We start from the raw sequence: 16304 nt of genomic DNA, 5'->3' as shown, positions 1-16304 counted from the left end.
AGAAGAGATTCCATATTATTGTACTTTGCTATTTCAGAAGTCTATTTTCTTCTCTAAGCAGATAACTGAGAGAACTCTTACAATTAAAAAAAACCAAACACTAAATTATAACCATGAAAAAATATCCAAGTTTATATTTTTTCCCTAAATGTGCAAGTGTTAAATCAGTAAGTCCATGTGGTAATTATATGGGTAAATGAAATTTATGTTCAGCTTTTGGTGAGCACATATAGCCATGGCTGCAGTGCTGGAAAAATTAAATTGGATTTTTTTTTTGTTTTGTTTTGGTTGGCATGCAGATTCTAAAAAAATAGGGCCAAAATCTTAAATTCCTGGTGCTATTAATGGATTCTGCACTTTCAAATAGAATTGCTAAAGCTGGTGTTGTCTTACCTGATTTTCCGTTTAGCTGCGTCGGGGTCCTCGGCATGAACTGAACCAAGAGTTTTTACTTCTGCGTGGTTTTCCCTCACTTTGAACTCGTAAGAGGGCTTGGTGAAGACGGGAGGCTCGTCCACGTCGGTGACCTCGATGGTGACGGTCGCGATGCTCCGGGGGTTGCCGGGCTTGAAATGCCGAAGGTTCACGGTGGGGTCTGTGGCCTCGATGCTGAACCTGTATTCTGACACTGTTTCGAAGTCCAGGGGCTAAAAACAAAAAGACAGTTAAAGATATTCTTTCATTGGTGATCTAAGCAAACTTTCCATTGGCTCTCTGTGCAGATTTAAGATCTGTGCTCTATTTCATGTTTGGCAATGTTACCAAATTCCATCTTGGTTAGACCCATAGGAGAGCATTTCCCAGCTAAACTTCTCTATCATAGCGTGGCTCAAGGTACCTCTGGTGTGGCACAGATTCATTCAGTAGTTTAGGTTCAGCAAAGTAATTTTCTTTTGGGTTAAATAATTGTCTTTTTATAATGCTGTAACTCCCCAAACTTGGTTAGCTCCTGTCCCCCAAAGGCTGGGGAAGAGATTCTCCTCTTGGCTATGCTTTGTGTTCTGAAGGCACTCAAGGCAAATTGCAGATCTGCACTGGCTGACAGCTGGGGCATTCAGTGATAAATGACATCCTCTTCCCTGTTTTTCCCCTTGCCTGAGACTACAAAAGGAATCACACAATGGGAGGAAGGCCAGAAGCTCAGGCAGAAAGAAATTCTCCTTTCAGAGTTTCCTATGTTCTACCACCTGAGAGTGGATAAACGCTGGGATGCACAGCAGTTATGGTGACTCTTGTTTTCCTCTTTGAGTAGACTTTGCAAGGGGAAGTGATGGGACTTGTCCAGCAGCTGACATTTTATCTCACATAGTTGTGTATTTAAAATTACGATGTGTGCATAGCCAAAATCACGTTGAAAACAGGGTGAACTTTGCCCACTAGAGGAAAAGGAAGAGCTGGTTCCAAATCCCTCTGGGAGGGTGTGTGGGGTCTGTGGCTGCTCCTCCTTTGGGCAGGCACTGCATTCCCCAGCTCCTGGGAAGCTGGGCAAGAGCTGCACCTGGTGAAGGAGAGCTGCTCATACCCAGCGTGACCACGGCCAAGGATTTTACTGCCAGTCTTGAAATCCTTGGTACTGTTTTTCCTGAAAGTTTTCTCTTCTTAATGACATTTCTAGTCTTAGCAGAGAGACAGAGAGACATTTGGAAGGGAAAAACACATTCCTGTCAGTCTGAGGATTACAGGAGCTGATTTATAGTCCTCTCTCCTCCTTTTTTTTTTTAAAGCAAGTCAATAAAATCAATGAAGTCTCAGTTTAGCAATGCTTTGCAGTAGTCCCCTGGTACAAATCATGTAGGTTTGAGAATTTTAAAAATACAAAGAACAGATCCAAAAAAAGGCTTTGAAAAGTCTTAAAGACATAAGAAATTAGTGGGGGAGCTCTTAAAAAAAGTTCTTTCCTCACCCTGAGGAAAGTAAGGGAGCTGTGGCTCAGATTGGAGCAAATTCCAAACTACAAAGAGACTTTTAGAAAGGAGGTCAGGAGGACTTGTTCACATTTTCCGCTTTGGTTTCAGGTGGGCTTCAGAAGGGAAGGATTTTTGACTTGGCCAATTGGTTCAACTCTTAAATCACTGCCTCTTTGAAGCATCCAACTACTTGAAGTTTGAAAGGAACCCAAAGCACCTAACCTGAATATCTGACACAGCCCCCACTGCCCTCTGCAGTAATTCTGGAGTTTTTCAGGTCTGGACATTGAAAAGGACTAGAAATCATCAGCTCTTCTCTCAGAGCTTGGAGAGCTGGTGTTCAGGATCAGTATATTTCATGCTGACTTTCATGTGTTTCCGTTTTTTCCTGCAGATAGTCCTAAACCAAAAAATCACTTGTTACACATGGACAACCACAATAATCATCTTTGTTATGGAGAAAAATACCTTCTTTGGCCTAAAGATTCCTTCATTTGTGTATGGATTTGCTACAATGTCAAAGGTGTCCCTGAACTCTCCTTGGATAAAGCTGTATCTTGTATTTCTGTGCTGTGGTTCATCAATATCTTCTACTTTGACTCTGCCAACTTCTCCTCCAACTGAAATGTTTTCAGGAACTTTAAAGTGAAATGATGCTGTTAAAAAAAAGAAAAATACATAAGGAGTGTGTACATGGAAGTTAGGACTTAGTTAAAACTGTTCTCACTTGACAGAAGCACATAAAAATACTTCATTGAAAATTTAGCATTGTGTATCTCTAAGACATGTAAAAGTACAAATAATACCCCAAATTGTCAAGATCCTTAGCAAAGGGGTAAAATTAATACTGATTTTTGTTTTCTGCTCTAGGTGTGCATCGCCCAGGAAACGTGGCTCTGGCTGAAACACAGAAGAGCTTCTGAGCGTGTAAAGTTCTTTTGGCTGTTTTTAAGGAAAGCTGAATTGTGCTGGACCATGAGCTGAGCTCGTGCCAGCCCTTGGTTCCAGGGTGGGTCAGGGGCTGTGGCACTCACAGTGTTTGAACACTGGGAAGTTGTCGTTGATGTCGGACAAAGTGATGATCACCGTGGCTGTGCTGGAATCCCCGGAGAAACCCGGAGCATCTTTGGCTTGAACAACAATCTCATACGTTGACTTGGTCTCTCTGTCTAAATTAGGCTCTTTTGTATAAATCACACCTGTGAAAAAATAATATTGGATACAATAAGATTTTGCAGCATGTCCAACATATTTTCAATTTTGACAGCAAATTTTTATCTTTTTTTATTTTTACACATTCAGCTTTAAGTATCAAATTTACAGTGCTATTTTTCAAGAAATGTTAGAAATTTTTCTGCCTGATGGAATATTTAGGAGAGCTCATGCAGAATATTCCTTTTCATGGATCTTTAACCTCTTTACCTGTTGTCTTTGCTCTAGCAAACTACTGTGGTTACAAGAGATACTGACATTGGTTTAAAAACTGGGCAAAATTTAAGCTAGAAAGTTTAGGAAAGTAAATTATTATTACTGAATGCTGCTTCTGAATTTGTGTATTCCCTTTTCCTGTTTGGTCACTGGAACAGTATCTGTGCTAAACTGAAAACATGAACTCATCTCCTGGCCAATCTTTCCACAGGTGGGAAAAAAAATGACCTTTTATCTTCTCATTGCGTTCATGGCAGCTGATATCCTGGTTTTATTAGTTCATTTCCAGATGCAGACAGTGGCATTGTAGAGTGTGGATGAAAAACCTTTCTAAATCATGTTTAAAATTATATTTTTGAATTATTATTCCTTTTTTCCAGAATAAAAAAAGCCTTGAAACGGTGTTTTCTTCAAAGGGTAGGGTATGGATAAAGTGTAAGGCCATTTGTGTGTTTGACTTACCGGAGTCATCAATGGTGAAATATTCACCTCCTGTGGTGACTTCGTAGGTCACTGTGGCATGACCCGACACTGTGGGGTCATCAGCATCCACAGCTGTCACTTTGGTGACTGAGGTTCCTAGAGAAGCATTTTCAAGGTGCATATTAATATAAGTGGTGCTTTTGAAGGCCAGCCAAGAGGGAGGTGAGTGCTGGGGGACATACCTACTGGTGACATTTCTGGGACAGAGCCATTGAACACCTTCTGCACGAACACGGGGGCGTTGTCGTTGATATCGTACACCTTGATGATGAACTTGGAGGGGCGCTCCAGGGACCTGTTGTTGGTTCTGTCGATGATGAGGGCTGTCAGCTCATACTCTGCCTTCTTCTCCCTGTCCAGCCTCTCAAAGGCATAGACGTCCCCGCTGGTCTCCTCCACCTTGAAGATGGTGTTGGCAAACTCGCCCTCGATGATGTACTTGGCGTTGTTGTTCCTAACGCTGGATGTGATCTGGGAGGAAAGTGTAATTCAAAGAGAAAAGGTGGCTCTGGCAGGTGGGTGCAGCAGCCTCTCCCAGAGGATTCACACAGTCAGGAATTCCTCATCCCATGGGAAGCCTCAGGGCTTTTGTTGTCAGCTGGGGCAGCACTGACCAGCACCAGTCTATAAGCAGCTGGGCTTACAGGATGACACTTGCACCCACACTGAAACTTGCTTGCTTACACAGAACAAAGCCTTTTTAAATCATATCTCATATCTCCTAAAGGTACAAATTGTTCATGCAGCCAGCACTTACAAATAATTAACTGCATTATGTCTGAAATAACGAGCCACCTTCAGTCTTCAGTCTGAGTTACTGTTGTTTGCAACTTTCTGGAGCTACCAGGGGTTTTTACTCAGTTTCACAGGATTACAGAAGGAAATCTGTATTCACAGCTCCTGACATTATTCAGCATTAGCCTCTATTCCTTAGCATTTAGCAGAATTCCTGCCATAGCTGACAGCTTTCTTGTGCTCAGTCACATGCAATCCTTTAATAGGCAGTCTTCCGGCTCATGCTATGACAGGAAGGTTACATTTCCACCCCATAGATTTCAAAATTTAAGGTTAGATGCAGTGAAAAAGGGATGTGGGAAGAGGAAGGAGCATTAATAGTTTTAAAATATAATCTAATCCAATTGTAAATGCTTTTGCACACTAGTTGATTTGCAGATAATACAATGATGCTTCCCTTCTATACCCTCACACATACACGGTCACTGCTAGAAGGTTTAAACCACAATTTTCCATGCACTATATCAGGATTCTTATTTCGGCCAGCTAATTATCAAGGGTTACTGGATTTGATCAAGTACTTCTAGCCTTTTGTTACTGATATTATTATAAATGCCACGTGTTGGGTGTTCAGGACTTGATTTATCCCGTACTTGCCATTTACTGTTGAGCATTATTTAAATTTCAGTTTTCTCCTTTGAAATGTGTCATTAATATTTACACCCCTCATTCCTTAATCTAGCTGCTGGAACTGCTGGAGGGCAGTTCACAACTCTGGATATGCCACATGAGAGATAACCCCACCCTTGTGTCAAAGATGGGATAGTCTGTGCCTTCTTTCTCAATTTTTGTGGACCATTTCAGTGTAAAAAGCACAAACCTCTCAGAATGCCTTTTCTGGTGCTGAGGACAAAAGGAAAGCACTGAGGTAGTGCAAGATAAAATCCAGAAATGTCAGCACGCTCCTGCAGCTGTCACTCAGCTCTGCCTCACTGCTGCTGGGGCCTTTATTTAAAGGGTTAATCAAGGTGCAGAGCAGCCACTGCAGGAGCTGTCAGGAGATTGTGCTGCTGAAACACCCCAGGGCTGGACCAAGAGAATTACTCTTATTTAGGACAGCTCCAGGAACAGGAGCTGCTCCTCAGTCTGGGGCTGAATTGGTCTGAAACGAGGCAGAGATGCCCTGTGGGAGCTGAGAGGAGCCTGTGGCCTCTCTGCTCACTCTGTGGTACTTTTTTGGCAGCCCAGAGCAGCCAGCAAGGCCTGTTGGACTCTGCTGAGACAGCCCTGACAGATATGAGTGCTCTACAGGCCAGGGAAATGCTCAGCTGCATTTTCTGCAGTGTCACATCCCTCTGAAAAACTGCATTGGGAGAACTTTCCCTGGGCCATATAATAGTTGGGCAGTTGATAATAGACTTTTATGAGCACTGCCTCGAGCAAAATGAGTTTGTAAGCAGATCAGTGCTTGTTAGTATTTTTAAAAATTCTTTGCTTTCGCTTTGTTCAACAATATTTTTGATTGTGTAACAGTATTTTGAAACACAGCACTCGTGCTTTGAGTACAAGCTGAGAGATGTAAACTGTTGTTTATGAATACATTTGTTTTTATTTGCTGATCTCTGAGGTTTCTGAAAGAACCTCGTGCTGCCAGACAAATCCTGACATGCATCAGGCACCAGACTTCCTTCCTAACCATGCACCTGCAGGTAATGTGGCTGCTCCTGCATTTGGAATCTCCAGACCTGCTATTCCCTTAAACTTACCTCTATTCTTCAAAGGAATTAAAATTCCTATGGCACTGTTCTTCATTTACTCTTTGCCCACATTTTGAAGATTTTAACATGTTAATGTCTAGGTAATAAGTCCCATTTCTATTTCCTTTTCATTTCTCCTGCCTAGACTGCAAACAATTCAAGATCCTCATTTGATATTTTTAGTCATTGCTGACAGTTTGCTGCTTACCTTGCCAACGTGGTGTGGCAAAGGTGTGTCAATCTCTTCTTTGATGTGCATTTGGTTCCATATCCAGTCTCTCTTCTGGCGTTTGTGGCTGACATCATTTGAACAAAGGTTTTGGGCTGATTTCTGACTCCCTACATCAGCAAATGCTGGAGCCAAGAACAATGAGAAAAGTAGAAAAAAGTGGCTCATCTTCCTCTGTAGCCTAGAAAAGAATATAGAAATGCAAAAATATCAATAACAACAGAATCAAATTCAGCAGAGGGAGCACATGTGGAACTGCAAATGGACATTCCTTCTACAGGGAAGTTTGATCACTTGGTTTCTTTTCATTTGCCTTAGCATCAAAATTTGAAGGCTTCTTCCTTCTATGAAGTAGTTTTAGCTTAATGAAAACTGTAAAAACCAAGACAAGCATTTCAATGAATTAAAAAGTGAGCTTTGGATGCTGATGTAAGAGCCAGCCCCCCCTGAGTGACTGTCCTTGCTCTGAGGGGCAGGTTCAGAGCCGAGGTCCCCGCTGTGCACAGGGCCAGGGCAGCCTGGCACCGTGGCTGAGCTCGAGTGAACTCCTCTTGAAATGGAATGTTCAGGCCTGACAAACCCAAGTGCAGTGTTTTGACATGCCCCGACACAAAATATGCTGTAGCCAAAATCTTGCTATGGAAAATATTGGTTTAGAATAAAATCTCGTGGTTGTGGTTTTTTTTTTTTTTTTTTTTTTTTTTTTTTTTTTTTGTGAAAAAATTTATTAGTGTGAAATTTCAATCCATTCCAAGTACTATATAGCAAATTATCTTTCTTTAAGGGCTCATCTATTGATTCAACTCTTTGCCTTCTGAAGCTTTTGGAGACTCACATAAAGTTCCTTTATCCCCTATTCCCAGACTTTAGCATCTGCAAAATGATAATTTGTGAAAAAAATTTCAGGTGAAACCATATTTTTGCATCCTGTGTTGATATTAGCAAACTTTAGGCCTGACTTTCATATCAGAGGAGTTATTTTAATGTTATCAAAGCTGATTAATTTTCTTACTACATTTTCCATTCCTGATAGAAAGGACTATCAGGGAACTTTAACACTCAAGTAATCAGACTTTAAATTGCACATAAATAACTTTCCATTAGCTTTTAGGAGCTGTCAGCATGCACATCAAAAATAAACCCACTAATTGTGATGAGAAGTTGACATTACACAGGCTGCTGGATGCGAGATTAAATTAATATTTTCATCAGGAAGGTGCTGAGACATTTCCAAAATTACTCTTTGGTAACCAGGCAATCAGTGTTATCCCATGGTGCAGCATCAATGTCAGTAAAAAAGATTTTATTTACCATGAAATGTTGCTTTGCTATACTTTTCTCTCTCTCACATTGTTGTACGTAACTTGAGGAATGCTCCTCCTTTGTGGCTGGGTAGAAAGTGAATAAGGTGCCTTTGAATTTGCTTTTTGATAGATAAGCTCTGTTTGATATAGTATTCAACAAAGATTCAAATTCTGGATTGAAGCAAAGTTTTTTGATTTAGCTAGTTTTCTTCTATTCTATGCTCTTAGCTTGACTTGGAATACTTTTAGAAAAATGAGTATAATTTAGTTGTTTCTCTATAGTTTATTTGTGTAGGTGAACGTTTTACAGCTGGAAACTGGAAGGCAGCGATATGATTCTGTTCTGATTGCATAAGTCTGACTTTTATCCATAAAACTACGAAACACAATAACCAAAGAAAGCCATCGGCCAAAGCCAAGCAGCGCAGGCGGTGGTTTTGCCAAGGCGCAGACTGAAGAGTTTCAAGAACCTTTTTCTCTGGTTCCTGTGCTCGGTGGAGCTCTCCTGCAGTGCTGAGCTGCTGCCTGGAAGGTTTAAAACAGAAAGTGCTGACTGAAACGATTTACATACATCTGCATTTCAGCTGAAATTTAGCTGCCCCTTTCACTCGGCGTGTCCAGCTTTGTGTGTGTAGGTTTTAAGGAGGTTTAAATTCCTTGAACTCCTGATTAATGGCTTCCTCGTTAGTATTTGTCCAACCTCCCCGGGAGGTGAAGGGTTCTTAGGTAGTAGTCTGGAGGTCCTTGGCTGTCCTCTGGCAGGGCAGACTGAGGCGGGAGAGCCTCTTGCAAGAACTGATTTCTGCTTCACCTTTGGCAACTTTCAAGCTGCTCATTTTGGGAAAATGACATTGCACCCTGGAGCTCTTTGCTTGCTCTTCTCCAGGGACACCGGAGTGCCTTGCCCTGTGGGACAGGCTGACCCTGAGGACACTTGCCCCAGGGCACCGTGCTCATTTTCCTCATTTTCCGTGGCAGCCTTAGCCGGTGTCACCGAATTCCTCACGGTGCTCAGGAATGCCCTTCCCAGAGCAGTGGTGTGAGCAGTGCAGGCATGGGGGCTCACTCCTGGTGGGAAGCCACTTGCCCTGGCTGCCAGCTCCTGGCAAGCTGCACTAAATGCTCTTTTCTGGCCATGCCACTTGTCCTTCCCAGCAGCTCTCACCCAAAGTGCCAGAGGCAGCAGCAGACGGGGACATTGCCATGCCTGAGCATTCCCACAGAACCAGCAGCAAGAACGTTTCTGAAGGATAAACAGGGGTTATTAACAGGTAGGATCAGCTTTTCCTTTTTTCCTGTAGGGATCAGCTTTTCCTGTCCTCTGTGTCTGCTGGGCAGCCAGGACTGAGGGAGGGGAGTCAGGTGCACCCCTTCAAGCAAGGACCCCCAGCTTCCAGCACAGGTGGGAATGCAGGTGGATCTCTGGGATGCTGCCACGAGTCCCTGCCCTGCTCTGGCCCCACACAGCCCCTTATCCCTCTGTCCCTGGCTGATTACCAGCTTCTTTCAGTCTAACCAGGGACCATTAATGATCCTGAAAGTTAGCAGGGAGTGCTTTATTCAAGCAGCTGAGTTTTTTTGCTTTGCTCTTAAATTTTCTTCCAGCAAATGATGGGTTCTCCCACCCATATTATTCATTTGATGAGTTGAATTATTTTAGCAAATAACTCTTGGTCTGCAGGGTACTATAGACAGTTAACTGAGAAATTCTGGTATTCAAAGTGATTTGTGTGACACATGACTCATATAGTGCAGTTTCTTCTTCCAGACTGGGAGTAATTATTAAAAAATGTTGGGTGCAGATACAGACAATACTATACTAATTAAAAGTTTGCATTTTACATGTTGTTTTGGCAAGTAATCAACTGTAAAGGTGATGAACAGCTGATATAAATACAGTCTCCACATAATGAAACCACATTGGATGAAATATTCTTATGAACGTTTGTGGAGTTTTTTTGGTTTTGTTTTCTGGGTTTTTTTTTCTGCTACTTGCCTCTCACCTAGTTTACTTCTAACTCTAAAAGTGCATATTAATCCTTATGCAAGGTTAGTTTAGCTGGCAAAGAAATTTGTTCTATGCCTGTATGTTAAAAAAAAGGTTAAACCAGGCTTCTGTACAGAAATTTTAGGAAATGAGAGACAGGTGCCTCTGAAATGATGTATTTTCCTTTTCAATCATACTAAAACCTTATGCTTATCTTTGAGAATTTTTCAGCATCCAAGAAAACCCAAATGGATAATGGTAGAGTGGTGATAATGAACATCCTGAGAAAGAAAATTGCTAAAAATGGCTGTCATACATGAGAAAACCAAAACCTTTTAAAAGGGTCGTGTCCGTGTTATTGAGATAATTTGCATAACTGATTGTGAGAAAGGCTGGAAATGAAAGATTATTTTCTCTTACTGGAATCTGAATGATTCCAGTAAGAATCTAAATGGTTCATCTAAATGAAAATGAAAAACTCCATACAAAAAATTAGTCTTTCTAGGAGCAGACAGCACTGAAAAATTATTTCTCAGATGGAAAAAATATACTTTGATACACTATCTAAACATCTCCAGAGTTGCTGTGCTCAATGCAACCATGGCAGATACAGAGAGCAGAACCTAACCTGGTCTCAGGGAACAGAATGATTCTGAACAGCCTGGCCATACAGAATCCATTTTTAACACAAATTTCTCATCTATAGGATGGGTAAGACCAAAAGTAAATGAGTGAATGCAGCAAGCCATAAGGAACAGAAAGTTAACACACCAGACACAGGAGGGGGATAAATTATCTTTTTCCTTTGCAGTGCTGTAGTTTTGGTGAGCAGGCAGAAGATTATTAAAAGAAAATAGCCTTAGCACTACTTAATGCTGCCTTTCAGGGGCCAGAGAGGCTGTGCAAACCTGGGCTGACAAAGCTCCTCGTGTCTCTGCCAGCCCTGCAGGCAGATAAAAAGCATCATCTGTCCCAGAAGGGGCACTGGAGCAGAGGACTGAGCTGTGTCTGTGGTGTCCTGGCAGGGACCAGGGCCAGGAGTGACAATGCTCTCAGGTTTTGGTGTCCCTCGGCTCAGAACTGCTGCCCCTGGCTGTGCCCAGCTCCCAGAGGAGCAGCAGGAGGTGTCCCCAGCATGTCCCCAGTGTGTCCCCAGATGTGTCCCCAGATGTGTCCCCAGTGTGTCCTCAGTGTGTCCCCAGATGTGTCCCCAGTGTGTCCCCATGTATCCCCATGTGTCCCCATGTGCCCCCAGTGTGTCCCCATGTGTCCCCATGTGTCCCCATGTATCCCCATATGTCCCCATGTCCCCATGTGTCCCCATGTGTCCCCATGTGTCCCCATGTGTCCCCAGGTGTTGTTACCTCTGCTCCCGCTCCCTCCGTGCTGCCACTGCCGGGGCTCCCGTGGGACAGGAGCCGAGGGCACCCGGTGGCAACAGGAACTGGGGAGGTCCTCAAACCCCAGTGACACTGAGAACAGCTGCCTAAGGAAATCGTGCTATTTTGACTCAGAGGAATCTTTTTTTTTCTTTTTTTTTGCATTTTCAGATGTGATTTGTGGCAGGCAGAACTCGGTGTTTCTGTGTCTGTCACATGTCCCAGCAGCTCTTTCCTGAGAACACTCTGCTGCTTGTTCCTTTCCTCGTTGCTGAGCTGATTTCAACAGGCCTTGTCCCTACCTGGGGCTGGATTTTTGATTGTCCTTGTGTCGATTTTATACCTGTGAGAAGTGATTTCCACTGATGACTAAACAGTCTGGAGTGCAAATGCCTGCCTGGAACTGGTTCTAAAATGCCATTTTGTATGCAATGATGGTACCTTGAAGTAGGTAACCACTGTGAAGACTAAACAATATGGAGTTCAAATGTCTGCCTGAAAACTGATTGAAAAATTGCATTCTATTTGGGATAGTACCTTTGAATGAACAGATGCTTGAGCAATATCTTAAGCAAACTTGTTACTTTAAAAATATCAGTGTTGTGAGAGCACTAGTGCTGCATTTGGTGCTGCTCAGTTCTTGGTGTTGATGCTGCAGCTGTGTATAAACACAGGTGAGGACGTAATTCAGCACTTCCCATTTGGGCTCCTCATATTATCTTTCCAGGGAAAAGGAGAATTAATTCTAATCTGAAATTGCTTTGTGATTTGAGCTTCAAGTTTCTGGTAGGCCTGGGGAAAATTTATTAATGATTTATTTTCCTGCCTGTTCAGAAAGTTTCTCTTGGATAATGCAAAATACAACTTGACCTCGTGGGTGGATGGAGTCCTCAGCTAGGACAGATTTCTCTTTTGGAAATGAAGAAATTTGACTATAAAAGACCTATAAGTACTTGCTTTGTATACATTAAATGTTTATTGCCTTGGTGGAAAACAGGCAGCCAAATAGTGCTCCAAGTCTTTCTGTTATCTCAGACACACAACTGGGAAGAAAATGAGGGAGTCAAGACCTCGTTTGGTGGGTTTTTTAATTTTTTTCCCTTATTTTTATACTCTTTTTTTTTTTCTTTTTCTTTTTAAAGATGCAAAGCCATTCTCTAAGTCAGTGAGTGACAACTTGTGCCCTAAAGATGGATGAGAAGCAAAAATGAATCTACCCAAGAGTCCTCCCAGAGATCCTGAGAGCTCTGCTTGTCTTTTAGTGAGTGCCCTGCTGGTTTAAAGTGCTGCAGTGAATCCTGAGAGAAGGCAGAGTGAGAGGTGAAAACCAGAAATGGATGCTCCAAGAAGATTTTGGTTGTAAACAGAATGAGTGAGGAGGAAGATCCCTGTTGTTCGTTGCTGATAAATCTGACTGAGTTGAGAGGGTCCTGTCAGACAGGGAAGCACCAAGGCCCAAAATCTCAAAGGTGGAAGGATTTTTAACCTCTGCTGGTTTCTCTCCATTTCTAGTTAGCCTTCTCTTAATATGCATTTTCTAAAAACTTTCAAAAGCATATTTGCAGTTTGGAGGGTGCTGAGTATGCTCCTGCCTGATTTCTATCTGCTAAAGAATGGATACAATTTACTGAATGTGTATTTCTGATGTAGGTTCAATTTCCTGTTCACAAATACACATTTGCTTGGCTTAGATCTTGATTTCCCTTTACATAACACCTGCACAGCTCAGAATCAGCTCTGAAATTGGCTTATGTTAGAATTCAAGAAAACCTCAAAGAATTTCTGTTCCTGGGAATATTTGGGAGAGATGGGATGATAAATTGTGCCTGGTTGTCCTGTGGTGTTGTGGTACCTGTAGCCTTTTGTGGATAGTGTTAATTTAAGTGTGTCTGGGGATCTGAAACTCTTCTGTTTGTGGAAATGAATCCTTACATGATCTAATAAAAGAAGACCTGGATCATCTGTACAAAATGTGCAACTTCCACCTGGGTCAAGAAAATCTAGGATTTTTCTGTGTCATGTCAAAAATCTTACCCAGGAAAATAAGCCACCCCAGAGGGGCTGCTCCTGTAGGTCACGTGCACAAGCTTTGATTCCTATTCTCATTTTTAATCAAATAATTTTCCTGTCAATCTGTAGTAATCTGTTTTTTGTCTGAGTGTCTTTCTTGTAAATCTGGTAACTGAGAAGCAAATTAAGTATATGTTAATGTTTCAGTTACTGGACTGCTCATGGACCTTAAGGAAGGACTATTTTGGTGCACTCTTGAACTGAGGGTTGTTTGCTGTGGATGACATATGAGATGGAGGTAAATCAATGCTTTGGAGTCATTAAAATGAGCAGTGACAGTGCAGATTTTCTTCTCATCAGATTGGTGATGCAGCTAATTGTTGTTTTAGGGGATGACTGTTTTTCTGTGACCATCCTGGTATGTCCAGCAAGAAATCTCATCTTGGTAAAACTGCTGACCTTCTGCCCAGAAGAGAAACAGAGGCAGAAGTCTGTCAGAGCCACGCTCGGTCTGAGCGAGTCTTTAACAATCTTCCTCATTTTCCCCTCTCAGCAGGCAGGTCTGTCTCCTGCCAGGTGCAGAATCCCTGGCTTTGCTCATGATAATTTTAGTTGTCACCACAGAAGCTGTAGAGATGCTTGGGAGCTGATGAGAACCAGTTTGGAATGGGACACATACAAAGCACAAAGCACTGAAATGTTCTGGTGCTGCTTGAGGGTTCTGACACTTCCTCCTATCAGGTCACATAATGCTTTACTTTCCCTGAAGTATTCCCAAAATGGGTTAGAGTCCTTTAAATAAGTGGTATTGTCCAGTCTTCCCATGCATAAAGCCTTTTACTTCATGTACAAATGTCAGTCCAAAATATAATGAGGGATAAAATATGCTTAAGCACAGTGCCCATTATAAACACAGCTGCGGAAATATTTGTGATTAAATTATTAAACCAATTTCTGATTTTGTTTCATAGCAAATAAAAATATCACTATAAACAGAAAATTTTGGCTTTCCCATAGTTGTTGACAGCATTAATCCCATGGAGTTTAAATCCCCTACTCTGCTGTAGCTTTTTACAGCCTCTGGTCCCTTGGAGCAGGTTTATGAGGGTTGAGTGAGGAGCAGGGTGTTTTGATGTTTAGGGAATGTGCTGAAATCCACAGGCAGAGTTTGGGGGCTGGCACAGAATATTCTCACCTCATCATCACTGTCACACAGATTCTGTGCTGTCTGGTTTAGAGCATTCCATTTATTACTATCAGAAATCCCACAATATCTCTGACTGGTATGATTTATTTACTTGGCAGATGTTGCAGGGTGAAACAAACAATCAAATGACAGAAAATTTGCTCTTGGCCACATGTCTTGTGGTGACAGTTGTCAAATGCTTTTGAAGCCAGAGCCATTGTGGGGGTTAACTCTGGGTTAAGTGCAGCCCTTCTGCTCTGAAGTGAGCTGATAAGATGGGTGGGATCACCCTGCACGCATAGTTTGGAACTGCAGACATTTCCCTCTCTAAATTCCTTGTCCAAGATAAAGAGGAAGATACCTGCCATCTGGATTAATTATTGATAAAGACAGATGTTGAAAATAGTGATGAAGTGCCAGTGTTGGAGACAGGCAGAGAACTTATTTCCTTCCTTGTATCCAAAAGCAAATTCCAGGGATGATGAGGTGTACTCCCCCTGGGCAGGGGCTCTCTCTCAGCCTCAGTGACATATTTACCTGGCTGTAGATCCAGCTTTTTTTCTTGCTTTGTCTGAGCCAATTTCCTTTTGCTTATCCCAGACTGAGGTGGCTCAGTGGGACAGAGAGAGGTGCAGGAGTCTCCCTGAACCCCCCTCATCCCCAGCACCCCCACTCCGATGCTTTTTGATTTTGGGGGAGCAGGAAGACAAGAGAATCCTCCAAAAAATATTTGCTCATTCCAGTGCAGAAGTGGAATAGTTTGGGCATCTTGGAGGTGCTTGTGATCATTGAAAAGACTTCTCCAGCCTCTCTGACCAGGAGCTTTGCTGCCTACAATAAATAGTGTGCACCTTTCAGACTGGGTCTGTTTTGGTGCTTTCCCTGGTTAGCTCATCTCTACAGAGCTTGGCTGAGGCTGACACTGAGTTTGGCCAAGAGGAAAGAATACAAGGTACTTATAAGAATAATGTATTGAAGAGCTTTCTCCACTTCCCCTTGGCGTCCACATAAATCCTTACTATCAGACAGACCTCCTAGTGCAGAGGTCCAGCTGAGCCCCCTCACTAAGTAAAGTCCCTGTTCTTTGAGGAACCACTTGCAATAAATATGATTTTTAAAAGAGTGCAACGTAGCCATATTTACAGACGGTAAGATTTTTTTTCTCCATGTTTTTCTTTAACAAAAGCTCAGGAGCAAAAATACCTGTATGGAACACGAGCATTGTGTCCAGGTCACAATAACTGATATTTACTGCCCTAATAGTAATCTGCAGCAGAGAAACCCTGCTTAGCTGCCTGTGTGTGCTCATTCCTTTGTCCAGAGTGTTCTCTGGGGCAGCTGAATTAATTAGTATTTCCTCTGAAAATTAACGTTATGGCAGATAAAGAAAGCACGTACATATACATAAATCTGTACATATACATAAATCTCTTGTTTTCTGTCTGGGCAAGAGGCTAAAAAAACAGGGTGTGTCTGGATAGATTTTGTTTAGTGTTCTGTATTTTTCTCCCTTTTTAGAATGTCCCATTCAAATGTCAGTTCATTCTTCTCTATTTCCTGCCCTTATCCAACAGACTTGTAGACCAGGCTTAATTAACTTTAAACCTTTTATGTCCATCCCTATAGTTACAGTCCTTTCCTGGAACACTTCCATTGTGTTATTGTATTATGTGTTGTGAGATGATGTAAATGATATTATTACTGGTCTTATGAATTCACCATGAGTCTTCCACTGGTTTCAGTTACAGTTTAGCTCTTCGGGAAAATTCCATATTTAAATCAAAATAAAACTAAGGCAGCAATTTTCCTTGTTAATGTGCTGATAAAGGAAAGCTGGAGAGCCTGAAAATACAAGCCCCAGATATAGGGAAGCTTAAAGAGATGAGGAAAGCTGTTGTA

The 16304-nt window shown here is 42.1% G+C and overlaps 1 protein-coding gene across 2 annotated transcripts in view; it reads right to left on the bottom strand.

Annotated features, from left to right (window-relative positions):
• CDH5 (cadherin 5) overlaps positions 1 to 16304 on the bottom strand; it is a 28795-nt gene that overhangs the window by 6611 nt on the left and 5880 nt on the right. The window contains exons 1-7 of one of the 2 annotated variants that reach the window (XM_021534736.2): positions 11195 to 11297; positions 6519 to 6720; positions 4001 to 4289; positions 3798 to 3914; positions 2942 to 3106; positions 2376 to 2563; positions 394 to 647 (exon numbers count right to left, since the gene is read on the bottom strand). In XM_021534736.2, the coding sequence (XP_021390411.2) occupies positions 394 to 647; positions 2376 to 2563; positions 2942 to 3106; positions 3798 to 3914; positions 4001 to 4289; positions 6519 to 6707 (1202 nt within the window). In that variant the 5' untranslated portion in view covers positions 6708 to 6720; positions 11195 to 11297. Of the gene's footprint in view, positions 1 to 393; positions 648 to 2375; positions 2564 to 2941; positions 3107 to 3797; positions 3915 to 4000; positions 4290 to 6518; positions 6721 to 11194; positions 11298 to 16304 lie in introns of those variants that run through there. The other variant, XM_021534735.3, reaches the window with a different exon arrangement.

Source organism: Lonchura striata, chromosome 13 (genome assembly GCF_046129695.1).
Source record: "Lonchura striata isolate bLonStr1 chromosome 13, bLonStr1.mat, whole genome shotgun sequence".
In the NCBI taxonomy this organism is placed as follows: Eukaryota; Metazoa; Chordata; class Aves; order Passeriformes; family Estrildidae; genus Lonchura; species Lonchura striata.
Note: the sequence above shows the minus strand (reverse complement) of the source record. Positions and strands in the feature narration are given on the sequence as shown.